Genomic DNA, 14,712 nt, shown 5'->3' with positions numbered 1-14,712 from the left:
ATCCCCGCCAAGTCACCAATGGATTTTATCTAAGTGATAATGCTGCAACCCCTAGGTCTAGCCTGAAGTAATGTGAAAAACAATCCCAGGCTCGTGCCTAGCGTCCTAGGAAAAAAAAATATATATATATATTAACAACTTTTGATAAAACATAAATAAATGTAAATTATGCTGCACACCACCTCAGTTTTGAGCTTAACTTTTTATGTCCATCTGTGATGAATTTAATTTCCTTCACAAAGAAATATAGACTGTACCTCTAGGCATTTAAAACATAAATCACAAATTATTGCAGTAGTAAGCTACTACTCACCAGTAAGAAGAGGTTTAGCTCCTGGTTTTATTTCAGGTGGTGGCTTTCCTGGAACCATCAAAGAATATCATTAGCATCAGCATGTCAAATTAAATTACATATACAAGTTTACAAAAATACAGCTACCATACCAAGAATTGTAATAGGACTATTCACACTTTGATACCGACCATGGGCTTTGCCCCTTTGGCTTTAAAAGTTCTAAAGGTGAAGATTTTAAAAGTATATATTATTGATTGGTCTCCATGGCTGCAATTAATGAGAATACTAACAACGTTTATGTTTGCTTTGACATTTCAATGTAAACAAGAAGAAATGCCAGATTGCATAATATTTCACAATTTCAGACAGCTGATCCAAAGAAATTATCTATATATTAATAGGTAAGCATGTTTCTTTAAAACCTTTTTTCTCAGCTCGTGTGCATCGCAGGGAAAATCTACGCATGCTGTTGGAATTATGAATGAACTAGCAGAGTACCCGTCCTTTGTACAGGGTTGGCATATAAGTATAAAATGCTTATTGCAGTTATACTCGATCTTTGCGTTTGCAATGGGAAAAGACACGGTTTGAGAAAATTTTCTTATTTTAATTTATGGTATACCATAGTATTACACTTCTACCATAGCCATAATGTTCTACCACTTCACATACACAATAGAGAAAGATAGATTTTTTAATAAATTAGCAAAATATCACAAATTAACTTATTAATGGAAAAAAAAAAAAAAAAAAAAAAAAAAAAAAAACATAACAGTAAACAATCCTACTTTGACAGTTCTCATTGCGTATCACAGTTTTTTGTTGCTGCTTAGATCAAATTAGCTATTTTCATAAATAATGGAAAAAATAATAGTGCTGCACCTTTTGCATATCATAGAACCAACTCTTTTAGTTGAAACAGCTGAATAAATTTTTTAATTCCCTTTAAAAAATCGGGTCGGATTCGGTTCGGTTTGGATATCCGTATCCGAACCGAGCCTAAATTTGATATCCGACATTATCCGTTATATATCCGACTTTTTCGGATAGACAACATATTTTGACGTTTTGGACAGAAAACTAAATCTTCATAACCATCATTAGTTTCCAAGGACAAAATTACAGCAATACGTTTCCAACGAAGACGTAACAGCAAAGGACAAAGAAGCCGTATGATGCAATACCGATGTCTAGTTTAGTCGTTATCGGCTGTTTTGCTTTACGATTAGATTCGTCTGGAACGAACAGACATAAAGCAGAAAAGAACTACCATGGTCAACTCGTGATTGTCTCCTGATACTAGGGGCGCTATGCGTAATAGTTCTTTTTACAGTACTGTTTTAAAGTATAAAAATCTAGCCTACTTCTGTGCTGTTACGTAAACAATAGATTTAATGTTTCCCGAAAAAAGTCAGAATAGAAACAATAGAAAGGCAACACAATAGAAGGGTGGGAGGGGTTGGGCAACGACCTCGAAAGGAGCCCGGGTAACAGGTAGCAACAGTGAGTTGAGTAGGCCGTGAGGGGGGAAGGGGTGGGTACGACCTTGAAGCTATTTATAGACTTTCACTACTTTTCTAAATCTAAAGGACTGGCAAGTGGTATTCCAATCACAGGACAAGATACGTTGTTTTTCGGGTATTCATTGCCCGGTTTGACTTTGAATTGTCTTATTGTGTAGAAACTTTGAATAATCAAAAATAAAATTAGAACTAACCACGATTATTTAGCATTGATTGTGTATATTAAATGATAGAGACCAGGGGAAATATACAAACTTTTGTCATGATTTGAATTTCAACATAAAAATACAATATTGCACAATCATGATATTTTAGGTCATTGACCTTTATTATACATCCGGTATTGCTGTTTCAGAAGAGAAACACGTTGATAAATTATAAATTGATATTCCCGTGGTTAAAAAGAATTACTTTATAAACCTATAAAACAAAATCATAAAATCTTACATAAAGATAAAAAAAAAACAATAACAGCAATTGTAAAAAGGGTATAAAGATTACAACGTCATTATACTTTCTCTTTGTTCTTCTATTTCTTGGGTTTCCCTTCATCACGCATTCAACAAGTTGCCTAGTTTCCATGGTTACTAATCACCCATGTCGTTATCAGCTTTTGTGACATAGCGCACAGCAGGGGGTAAAACTTGACGAAAATCGGTTAATTTTTACCTATTATTTAATTACCAATGTACATTATTGGTACTGTATTAATAAATTGGCCGATTTTTGTCAAATTTTACACCAAATTTATTGAAATTTCAAGGTGAATATCAATAAAACAATTATTACCAAATATTTTTATTCATTTAAAGATTGATTTATGATATTGGGTTCCCCACTGAGTGAAGCCGAGCGGCACTAATGAGGGTTGAACCGCATTGAGGGTGGACAATAGACGGCTTATCAGACACGACCCTCCCCAGAGTTCTAGAGAAAGCTTGTAAAAAAACTATTGCACACGCGTGACTTGACCTTGGGCTGCTTCAACTTTAATTTTTTCAAATGAAATGCCTTTAATGTTTCAAAATCAAAAACAATAACTTGGGACCATACTGCATAACAATAATGGACTGCAATAATTGTTGAATTTACAATCCATTTTTAACAAACTAAGATTATACTATTCAAATACAATTTTAAAAATTATCTTGGTATTTTTTTTGAGGTAATGAAGTTCTGTAGGCTAGTGTAATTCTTGGTTCATCAAGGTTCTACTGAATTACGTTTGGCAGTGATACACACCTTTTACAGAGTTATAAAGCCTAATTGCCCTAATTAACTTGCCACAACATCAAATCTAGAGCCCAGCTTAGACAGTAATGTTTTCTAAACTTGGCAAACCCACAGAATGCCACTTAAGGCCAATAATCCGTTCCAAAAACGTAAGGAAATACAATGTGAAAATAAACTTGAGATAGAACTCCTTGTCTTGTGAAAACCAGGAAACAACATAAAACATAACCTCAAGTAAACAAGCCCAAACTATTTGACATCAGTCCTCCTGAGCTAAAGTGTTGTGTGAAGATTTCGGCTGCTAGTGTACTTAATTCAAGCAACCAACTTTTGAAAATAGATGTTGTGAATTATGATTTTCAAGAGGGAAGAAACTATGGACGTGGCTAATTTGAAATTCTATTCTTCAAAATCGTCATTTAAGTTTATTTACACAGCTTTACAGTGTTTTATAGGTTAAAAATGCATATGCAGCTTATTATTAACCGCTCCGAACTATCCGAATCCGAACCTCCCAATATCCGATCCGATCCGAACGGAGCCTCAACTATCCGATCTTAATCCGATCCGAAATGAAATTTCACTATCCGCACACCTCTAGAAGTTAACATGGTCTAATGCAGAGCCACTGGGGTGGAGCCACAGCCACCTCTAATACAAGGCCGCGGCAAGCGAAACGTGGCAACGTCGCATCCGTGTCTTGATGCGCGGTCGTCTTACCATTACAGTGAATGGCAATATTTAAGATTCAGAAAAGCATTGTCCGTGCTATGACAAATTCCCCCCATACTGCACCAGCTAAACCTAGAGACCACAGGACTGACATAAATGAAACTTTGCAATTATATCTTAAATGGTGCTTAAGAAAATCATTGTAATTCCATCCCAAAATTTCAAAAATTATAATAAAATTGTCATTTTTAAATACAACACACTATACTCCCGATTAACCGAGGTTGTTGGGACCGAGACTACCTCAGTTACCGAGAATCTCAGATAGTCAAGAGATCTTTGGTATATTTTGCAGTCTATTTACCAGTATATATAATTTTTTTTTTAAAGAGGTTGGCGGCCTCTTTTAACCTTGCATTTGCCCGTCCACATAGACTAAGCGCCCGTGCGTGGATCGTTTACAGCAAAGCAAGGAGTGAGCCGGTACAGTACAAAGGTGAGCTGAACTGATAAAATGTTATCGGCAGTGACCAGGATCCGAACCCACGACATCGCTGCCTTGGGCCCGAAGTCCGCGACGCTACCGACTGAGCCACCGACTCACTAAATTATTAAATGTGTATTTGGGATGTTTTTTTTTATATATTTAAATTATATGTTTGAGATTTTTATTGCGGTTTTACTTGTTTTTAATATCATACCAACTTTCCGACCATCCAACCTTGATGTCGGGAGTTTAGATTGGATAATCAAGACACTTCTGTAGCAATCACATACCTGAACATCTATTACATGCCCACTTGGCGTTCTCGTCATGACTCAGTTCATCGTACTCAGCCTGTGTAAGGCCAGAACACTGCAGATGGAACCAACGCTCACACTTGCCGTCACAACAGATGCCCTCTTCTGCATCGTCCACAACAAGGTTGCAAGTTCCACAGTACTCCACTTTCAGCTGATCACCTATCAAGCATTTAGAATATTGATCAGTAGGTCGTTAAGTATAAATTTGCAGCCAATTTCAATAAATTAGTAATTCACATCTGTTTAGTATCTAAATACATAAGAAATATTAAAACCATAGTATTACCATTTTCAGTCAACTTGTGACGCCACGACACTAAACTTAAACCAGTTTTGTGCAACAAACATATAGAAAATAATTCCACTGCAATATTTAGACATAATTAAGATATAGATGTTATTTCTCCTATGAACAGGTGCTGCACATCAAGGACATAAGGAAAGATTTTAAAAGAAAGACCATGGACACTCAAGGTTCATGTATGAAGCAGAGCCACACCTTAGTTCATTTGCGATGCAAAGCTAAGAATGTAAGTTTTGACTCAGATTCACCCCGGGAGGCAATGATTGGAACAAGTGTTTCTTTTGCCTCTTTCTGTCACTTGAAATGGCTACTTACTGTAAGAATTACACAAGGATAATTTTTAATACATTAAGAATAATATCCCCTGAAATAACAAACTCAATGAATATCAAGGTATCATTACTTTCACTACTGTTATTTTACATAATTGCAAACCTATACCTGACTCTGCAGCTGCTAGTTCCGTAGTTGGTTCTTCAGCTGGTTTTGCATCCCCTTCGGGCTTTTCAGGAGAACCCTCCACATTTTTCACTGAGTCTGTTTCCATAACTTCTCTGTCAGAATCTTTTACCTTTTTGGCATTTTTGTCACTAAACTCGACTGAGTCAGCAAGAGAGTTGCCTTCGTCTATTTCCATCTGATTCGAGTCTGAGTCTGCAGCATCTGCGTCCTCCGCTGTCATTGCTTCCTCTTCCGATTCGTCTTCAGTCTTCTTCTCTTTCTCTTCTACATCTTCTAGACTGTCTATAGGCAACAAATATCATGACTGATTAATTTTTGTCATCAGGGTTGATACAATGACAATAATATTCAAAGCTTTTGTAGGCCTAGTCATCATTCCACCATCTATTGTTAGAAGGAAAGTTGCAGAGTGTTACAACTCCATTTTCAAATCTCAGATAATTGTCAACATTTTCAAATCACAAATCGTTAAAAGACACATTTTTAAAATTAGTAAGATTGTTGTATGCCTGGCAATAAAAAGTCTATACTCCACGGAAGCGGATGTCTCAACTGTTTTGGGGTAAACAGCCGGTTCACGCTCGGAGACAGACTGTGATGGTTGTGGAAAGGTTTTGTGTTAAACTGTATGTTTTCAGCAGATCTGAAGCGTCGGTTTCAGTCCACAGATCCGTCGAGTTTCATTATTGAGTCCAAACCACCAATCAGAGGTCTATAACTTTATCGATTGAGTGAAGATGGGATGTAGTAACCGTTGGAGCGAAGAGTATGAGGTGGTAGAGGCGTACTATATAAAATATTTTATAGTGACGAAATGAAATTTAGAAATTTTAGAAGAAATATTTAAACGGTTAAGTGCAGCCAAAATAACTGTAAATCGGGACAAATGTAAATTTTGCCGACCGGAACTGAAGTAGCCTACTTAGGGTATGTTGTGGACGAGAATGGACTAAAAGTGGACCCCGACAAAGTGAAATCAATACTGGATATCCCCACACCTAAGACCACAAAAGAAGTGAGAAGATTCTGCGGAATGGCCTCCTGGTATCGCCGGTTTATACCCAACTTTGCTACTCGTCTACACCCATTCACCAGCCTGTTAAAGAAGACTTTGAAATTCATTTGGACCCCAGAAGCTCAAGCAGCATTTCTAGATATCCGCAGCTGCCTAATAAAATCTCCTATCTTGACATGTCCTGATTTCTCCAGAGAATTTACAATTTCATGCGATGCTAGTGGCGTTGGAATCGGAGCAGTACTCTCACAGCCTACTGAGGAAGGTGAAGCCTATGCCAGTCGCACATTGTCAAAAGGTGAGATGAAATTTTCAGCCACAGAAAGAGAGTGTCTAGCCGTCATCTGGGCTATTGAGCGTTTCCGTACATATATCGAAGGGACCCACTTTACCGTAGTGACTGATCACTACAGCCTCCTCTGGTTGAATAATTTAAAGGATCCTCAAGGCCGCCTAGCTCGATGGGCATTACGGTTACAACCTTTCGACTTTAAATTAATCCATCGTAAAGGGAAGGAACATGTCGTACCAGACCTCCTCAGCCGTGCCTTGCCAGAACAAGTCGAAGGAACAATTGCAGAACTCACTCCTAGCGTAGATAAATGGTATGACCGTATGATTGAAGAAGTTACCAACCACCCAGATCAATATCCGCTTTGGAGGGTAGAAAACCGTAAGCTGTGGAAACATATTCCTGGAAAACTCACTTTGGACCACGATACTGAAGATTGGAAATTAGTTGTCCCGAAAGCCCAACGCCTTAACATTTTCCGTGAGAATCATGATGCCGAAACAGCAGGGCATTTAGGTAGTTATAAAACTCTGAGCCGTATACAACAACGTTATTAGTGGCCCAAACTCCGTCCAGATGTCATGAAATATCTGCGGCAGTGTAAAGTTTGTCAACAAACAAAATATGACCAAACCAAACCAGCTGGTTTACTTGGACAGAGCCGTGGTGGAACCCGACCTTGGTGCACTATAAGCGCTGATTTAATGGGACCTTTTCCAAGGTCAACAAAAGGCTTTAAATATCTTTTGGTTGTCGTTGATAACTTTTCTAAGTATACTCTTTTGTTCCCGATTCGAGCTGCTACCGCCACTATAGTATCAAAAGTTTTTGAGGAACAAGTATTTATGATTTATGGTGTCCCCTCCTATTTTAAATGTGATAATGGGTCAGAATTTACCGGGGCACAAATGCGGAAGTTGATGTCACAATACCAAGTTAAAATGCTTTTTAACCCCAGTAGGCACCCACAGGCAAATCCAACAGAGAGAGCTAACAGAACCATCATTAAGATGATCAGAGCCTACATGAAGGATAATCACCGAGAATGGGATAAGAATATTCCTGCTTTAGGTTTTGCTCTTCGTACAGCTAAGCATGAGACCACGGGTTACACACCAGCTTTCTTAAATTTTGGACGTGAGTTGTCAGTAACAGGGTGTGAGGACTCCAAACTACTTTCTGAGTTGCCACTGGAACCTACAGATCAGTCTGACTATGCTGAGAAGATATCTAAACTCAAACAAATCTATGAGGACGTAAAGAGACGTCTGGAGAAGGCCCATCAACAAAATGAAAGAACCTACAACCTCCGCAGACGCCCAGAGAGGTTTAATGTTGGTCAACTGGTTTGGAAGCGGAACTTCACACAATCGAATGCCGCCAACTTCTACTCTTCAAAATTAACTCCACGCTTCGTTGGACCATACACCATTTCAGAGGAGAAATCAGACAATGTGTATACTTTAGTGGATTCCGAAGGCCAGAACATAGGCAATTGGTATGTGTCTGATTTAAAGTTGTAGTCTGAATTTCAGTAACGCCTACATACAGACTAGCGGACTGATCACCCGCTAAATATTTCATCTCAGTCTTTAAGCGCGCATCGACTGCCTGACCGCATTCTGAATTTCATTTTGTCACTATAAAATATTTTATATAGTACGCCTCTACCACTTCATACTCTTCGCTCCAACGGTTACTACATCCCATCTTCACTCAATCGATAAAGTTATAGACCTCTGATTGGTGGTTTGGACTCAATAATGAAACTCGACGGATCTGTGGACTGAAACCGACGCTTCCTCCCTCTTCTCCTCTAGCCATGATTTTGTGACGAAGACAACAAAATTAGAAGTTGATTTTTTTTGTTAATCAAGAATGAGATGTCATCTAAATTCAACTAAATTTACTTAAAATGAATCACCCTCGAGGGATATGTGCGGGGCATGCTGGCTTGTGAGATGTCCTTGTCTGCTGGATGAGACCTGGTCACCTACCCAAGACTAGGCCTCTACCTATCTTCTAGCCCTACTAGTCGAATCACACTGGGACTGGAATCCTGTTTGTTTCGCCAAATACCGTGTTGTGAAAGGACCTGATACGCCTTACCGCTAAGTAGACCAATTAAGTTATCCTAAACTTCACTTTAAATTCTTTTTTTGGACAAATTGATCTCATAACTATTACCGGTATCTAACTTGTATTTCTTTTTATGTTCATTGCTATTCGTCTTAATTTATTTATAGACAGAGTTATTCAACTTAAGTTAAGGTGGCCACCACTAATTACCTATGTTTTAAACTCATCTTTGATTGAGCGTTGAGTTATTGTTATCCCATAATTTATGATATGAAATCTGTTTGACTATCGTTAACTTTTGTGTCAATATCTTGCTTTGGAGATTTGTAATCCTCTTAAATCTTAATTTCCTTATTAAACTATTGTAATTCAAATTGAATTGTTGTGTTTTCACTATATTAATATTTCCTACTGTGTTTAAAATCAAACTTTAGTCACTCCCTTACAAATTAATCTTACTCCTCACGCTCATGCAAAACCATTAGCGATATTAACACATTAAATTGTCTAGGCTTAGTAAATGAGTGAGTCTGAATGATAAGCTAAGTGGTCCTCGAGGGTAAACCCTTTAATCTCAACCCTGTACTGCCATTGGACTTCCTTGTTGGCCGGTGGACGTTCTACAGTAAACAAGGTGGCGCCTTCCCGAAGAGGATCCTTTCTGTCATTGTGACTCTTTGAAAGCTTTCAGTAACAACCCCCCCCCCTTCTCTGAGTTAACCTGGGCTTAGTTCAATTAACCTAACAAATAATATATAATAAAAAAAAATAAACGGCCCTAAACCTTATTGTGTAAAAATGTTAGTTAAATTGATTGAGTCTTTTTGAGTTGAGTAGCATACAGGCTGCCATCTTTAACTTGAATTAAATTTGGTTTAGATTATCTTTCAAATCTTTAATATGTATTTTTAAATGTATGTAAAAAATAAATCTTTAATATTGTTGGACATATCTAATCCAATTACTAAAGATTGATTTCATTGGTTAGTATGTTTACATCTAATTTTACCACTTAGGCTAGCTATTTAAACAACCAGAAGCTTTTTATAGCACTAAAATAATTTATAAATTTTGAATTATGCTGTCTACTTACCGAGCAATCTTTGTAAAGCCCTTTTATTTTTTAGCTGTTCATCTGATTCAGTGAATTCTTCAAACCCACAAAAATCTTCGGACAGCAATGAACTAGAAGGACTGCTTTCTTCAGGTCGTTTATCAGGTTTATTTTTATTAGGACTTGCTGTAGTCTTAGCTGTGTCTTTCACTGATGTCTTAGTAGACTTGGAAATCTGAAACAGAATTACATTATAAATACTCGCAAATTCCAATTTAGTAAAAAGAGAATATTCTTTTTTCTTTGGAGCCTTTTTTATACCTCTCCAACCGTCGTTGCAGTTTTTTTTATTTTCATCCTTGGTATTTTAAAGGTCTGTTACAATTTTAAACTTTTTTTTAATTATCTTTGTTTTGTCTTGAGGTATTTCTTGCTGTATCTGTTACTTCATCCTGGTGGAGTATTTTCTAAGATTTCTTCATTTTCCTTCTGGCTTCTCCTCAGCTTGTGTTTCCTCTCCCTCTACACTTTTCTCGCAACTTTTTTCTCCTTTTATCGAATTCGCCGTATAGGGAATAAGCTATTATTGTCATCGTCCTACTCATGGTAAGACCTGGACCCGGGACCAATTCAGTTTTTTGTTTTGATGTCCCTAGATGCAAAAAACACCAACCATTCAAATATATATATATATATATATTTAAAATGTTATTTATATTTATATTTATAATAATCTTTATAATGTTTTCATACTACATTAGAGCTAACACCATGGTATGAATATCAAATACACCATATAAAAATTATTCACTCCATCCAAAATCGATTCCCCCCTTATATCTATCATAGGTGTTTCAGTCTTGATAACGTTTACCTACTTCTAGATTAGCTGGAGATCTGAAATTTGGCACGTTTATAGGTCTTGCGCCTTTTTCAAAAAGTGACATTTTACAATACCTCCCCCCAAAATATCAAACTACCCCCACCCCCTTGTTATGCTTATGGAGTTAATAACCTTGAAAGTGGCTGACTTTGGTATGAGGATCTAAAAAGTTTACAATCCTCCTAGAGAATTAAAACTTTACAATAGTGTAGAACGTTACAAAAAATTAGCCCTTACAATTTTTAAAAGCTCCATTTTATTAAAGACTTAACCCCCCCTCCTCCACAACTACCTAACACTTTTTTTTTACTTCTACAACTCGAAAACGGATCTAGCAAAGATTTGCAAGAATATTCATGGTCAGGAATTAAACTTTTTAAAAAACCCTTCTAGGCACTTCCGACAATCTCGACCCTTCACCCCGCCGCTAATGACTACTAACAGCTAGGGGGCCAAAGGCGAGTATATATTTATAATAGCAGAGTACCCGTCCTTCGTACGGGGTTGACATTAGCATAAAATCCTTATTGCAGTTATACTCAAGCTTTGCGTTTGCAATGGGGGAACACAGTTTGATAAAATTTTCTTATTTAAATTTATGGTATACCATAGTATTACACTTCTACCATAGCCATAATGTTCTACCACTTCACCTAAACAGAGAAAAAAAATTTGAAATAGCACAAATTATTCATGAAATTAAAAACATAAACTTAACTGTAAACAATCCTACTTTGATATTTCTCATTGTGTATCACAGTTTTTTGTTGCTGCTTAGTTCAAATTAGCTGTTTTCATAAATGCAAAAAATAATAGTGCTGTACCCTGTTGGTAAATCCTATAACCTTTTAATGCTTTTGCATATCATAGAACCAACTTTTTTAGTTGAAACAGAGCTGACTAAATTCTTTAATTCCCTTGAAATATAAATATTCATAAGGTTAACATGGGGAACTACAGAGCCACTGGGGCGGAGCCCAGAAGGATTTTTGAGATAAGAATATGCCTATATGTAAATCGGGAATGTGATCTATCATCATGCCAAATTTCAGCCCGATCCGTCCAGTAGTTATTGCATGATTGAACTTCAAACAAATAAACACACAAACTTTCACATTTATGATATTAGTAAGATATATGTGTGTCTATTAGCACGATAACTCGAGCAAAAATGATCTGATTTTGATGAAATTTGGTATAAACGTGTAAACCTACATTTATTCTAACGAGTTTGTGAACCAGCATGATCAGACCAAGGGAACGGGGGTTTAAGGGGGGTTTTATGGGGTAAAAATTTTTATTGGGTAAGAATCAATTTTTCTAAAAATGACAATAAATAAATGACTATTTTTAAATTCAATGGTTCTTTGTACCGTACAAGACAAATCTTAGAAATGTTAAATAGTAATACTAGTTCAAACTGTTGAATTTAACTAAAATGCAATATTTCTTCGGTTTGTCAAAATTCCTTAATTAAGAAAGAAAGAAAGGGGAAAAATTTATTTACTAACTACAGTACATAAATCTCATTTAATGTATTGTCGCCGATGTTTAATGTTCTATTGCCAACGGTTTTCCATTCCCAACGAGAGCGACAAGACACGTGAGCGATAGGACATTTTGTAGTTTTTGACATATAACAGCAGTTGATAGAAATGTTCAAATGAACTGAAAAACTTTGAGATTATGATTGAGAATCTTTTCAACAGTATATAAAAACAGTTCTGTTGATTTCACAAACATTACCAATTCTAACCGTGGGCGACCAGACATACTATGCTTTACATTTTGATTGATTTACAATATAGGCCCAACTTTCAAATATTTAACTAAAAAACACTGACAACAAAACACAACCATTCTTTACGAATCTTATACCATCCTCTACAGCAAGTAAAGACCACGGCTGCCAACATTGACAGGGAAAACAAATTTCCCTCCCTGATTTACCATTCTTTTTGGTTTGGGGACAGATGTTAGCAAATTTTTTTCACCTTTTGTGAATGGAAATTAATTAATTTCATTGTTATGACGATATTCCTTGTTAGTGTATGAAATTATTTTTAACAATATTCACTTGTTTATATTTTTTATTTAACAATTAAAACTAACAACAGGCCTACTTTTATAAGCTTGAATTTTATTCAATTACCAAAGTAAACTACCTAATTACTAATTTCCTGATTTTAGCACTGGGACTTTATGTATCTCAATTTGATATTCGCCCTTATGGTTAATTAAACCTTTTTCACTTCAAATCCAGAAATTTCCAGGAACAAAACATTATACAGATGTGTCTGTATTAAAATTTCATAGTAGGTTAAATAATTACTGTAAAATTAATCTTAGTAACATTTGTCATGTTACTAAGATTAATTTTAAGATTAAGCCAATTCCCTTAAATGTTCAAACATTTTAAGGATATGAACTATTATGATAAAATAATAAATGTTATGCTTCGTTTAAAACTGACTATAATAAACACAACTTTCTCGGGAAAATATAGACGAAAATATATGAACTCCATCAACACCACAGAAACTTCAAAACCATAATATAATGAAAAGATAATTTTTGACAGAAATTATATTATGTTTTAAAATATTGTGAACATTTGAACAAAGACTGATGAAACATTTTAAGCTTCAAACAACAATTATTCCACCCACTAGAGCATATGTTTAAAATTTTGATATAAAAAATATTTCTGTAACTTGGAAAAACATGATGAAATGCTAACCATGACAATATGCATCCCAGGCCTCTGCAGAGTCGCTAACTTATCCAAGACTTATCAACAATTGTTATCAACAAATGACAACACAACATTTCTACATGAGCAGAACTCAACCTTAACCTTGTGTATTGATTGAGCCACCCCCACCCCCAAGCAACGCATTGTCAACCGAATGAATATGAAAACTGGAATGCAGCCAGAGCGACTAATTCCACCAACAATGTCAATCGTGTTAACTAACTACACACACTTGTTAAATGGCTGTCCTTGAGTAAATATTCCAAACTATGAAAAAAACATTTAAATGTGTACTTACAAACCATTAAGTAAATATCAGTGACAACAGGTTTAGAAGCGCATTACAGTACACTCAAAATCTTCTACAAATAAACGTAACAAAACAATGAATGTAAACTTAACTTGATTGAAGTAACAAAGTTACCTCTTCGTTATAATTTTTCAGCAAGAAATCACGGTTTATATTTATTCAAAAACTCAGCAATGGTGAAAAGGATTTATTATGAACTATGAGGAAGAATTTTATTTGCTACGGATTCAACTATTATGAAGTATGACTAAGAATTTTATTTGCTATGGATTCGACTAACATAAACTATGAAGAAGAATTTTATTTACTGGATTCAACTACCAATTATTGAATTCATAGATACCTAACAGTGTCTCACAACACGACACAAGCATACAAAATTGATCAATTATGAATAGACTAGTGGCTTGTAGGGACATAAGTCCCTAAAATGCTCAATAATATAAAACAAATTATTCTAATATTCAAACAAACAAAGAAATATATTATCTATGTGTCAGAATAGATATCCCTGTATGCCATATCTTTTGTGTAAAAAACAGTTTCTTGTTTGTCTTTGTTGATGTTATTTTCAATAAATCATTCAAATCACTACATAGGTTTAACTCTGCTAAAGGCAGCAAACATATAATTGGTTGTGAATAAATACTGGTTTATTAAGGTAGCTCGGCCTAATCATCTGCTGATTCTTAACTCTTTTGCGAGCATCAAACAGTAACCTGTTTAGATCTCCAAACAAAATTGTTTTTCCTCCCATCGGAACTTCGTCATAGTATTTACTTAATTAACAAATATACTCGTATATTTGCTGTATGTACCCATCCATCTTTATTCCCAGGTTATTTTCTAAGAGTAGCCGTTGAGGTTATTCCACTTCATACAAAATATTGATCAAACACTACAATAAATCTCAAATTTATAAAATAAAGTTTAGAATAAATCTAGAACATATGTTTTGAAATAAAAACAAAGCAGAAGTTTTCCATTTAATCTTGAATCGTTAATTATTTATTCAATGTGGTTATTTCATG

The 14,712-nt window shown here is 35.6% G+C and overlaps 1 protein-coding gene across 5 annotated transcripts in view; it reads right to left on the bottom strand.

Moving 5' to 3' along the window:
- The window catches only part of LOC128985973 (uncharacterized), a 119,503-nt gene that overhangs the window by 55,156 nt on the left and 49,635 nt on the right, over positions 1–14,712 (bottom strand). For all 5 annotated transcript variants that reach the window (XM_054405997.1, XM_054406002.1, XM_054405999.1 and 2 more), the window contains 4 exons: positions 9,773–9,968; positions 5,273–5,575; positions 4,501–4,686; positions 314–361 (listed from right to left, as the gene is read on the bottom strand). In XM_054405997.1, the coding sequence (XP_054261972.1) occupies positions 314–361; positions 4,501–4,686; positions 5,273–5,575; positions 9,773–9,968 (733 nt within the window). The remainder of the gene's footprint in view (positions 1–313; positions 362–4,500; positions 4,687–5,272; positions 5,576–9,772; positions 9,969–14,712) is intronic.

Source organism: Macrosteles quadrilineatus, unplaced genomic scaffold, assembly GCF_028750875.1.
Source record: "Macrosteles quadrilineatus isolate MER2022 unplaced genomic scaffold, UCM_ALF_1.0 Scaffold_2__2_contigs__length_208266976, whole genome shotgun sequence".
Taxonomy (NCBI): Eukaryota; Metazoa; Arthropoda; class Insecta; order Hemiptera; family Cicadellidae; genus Macrosteles; species Macrosteles quadrilineatus.
Note: the sequence above shows the minus strand (reverse complement) of the source record. Positions and strands in the feature narration are given on the sequence as shown.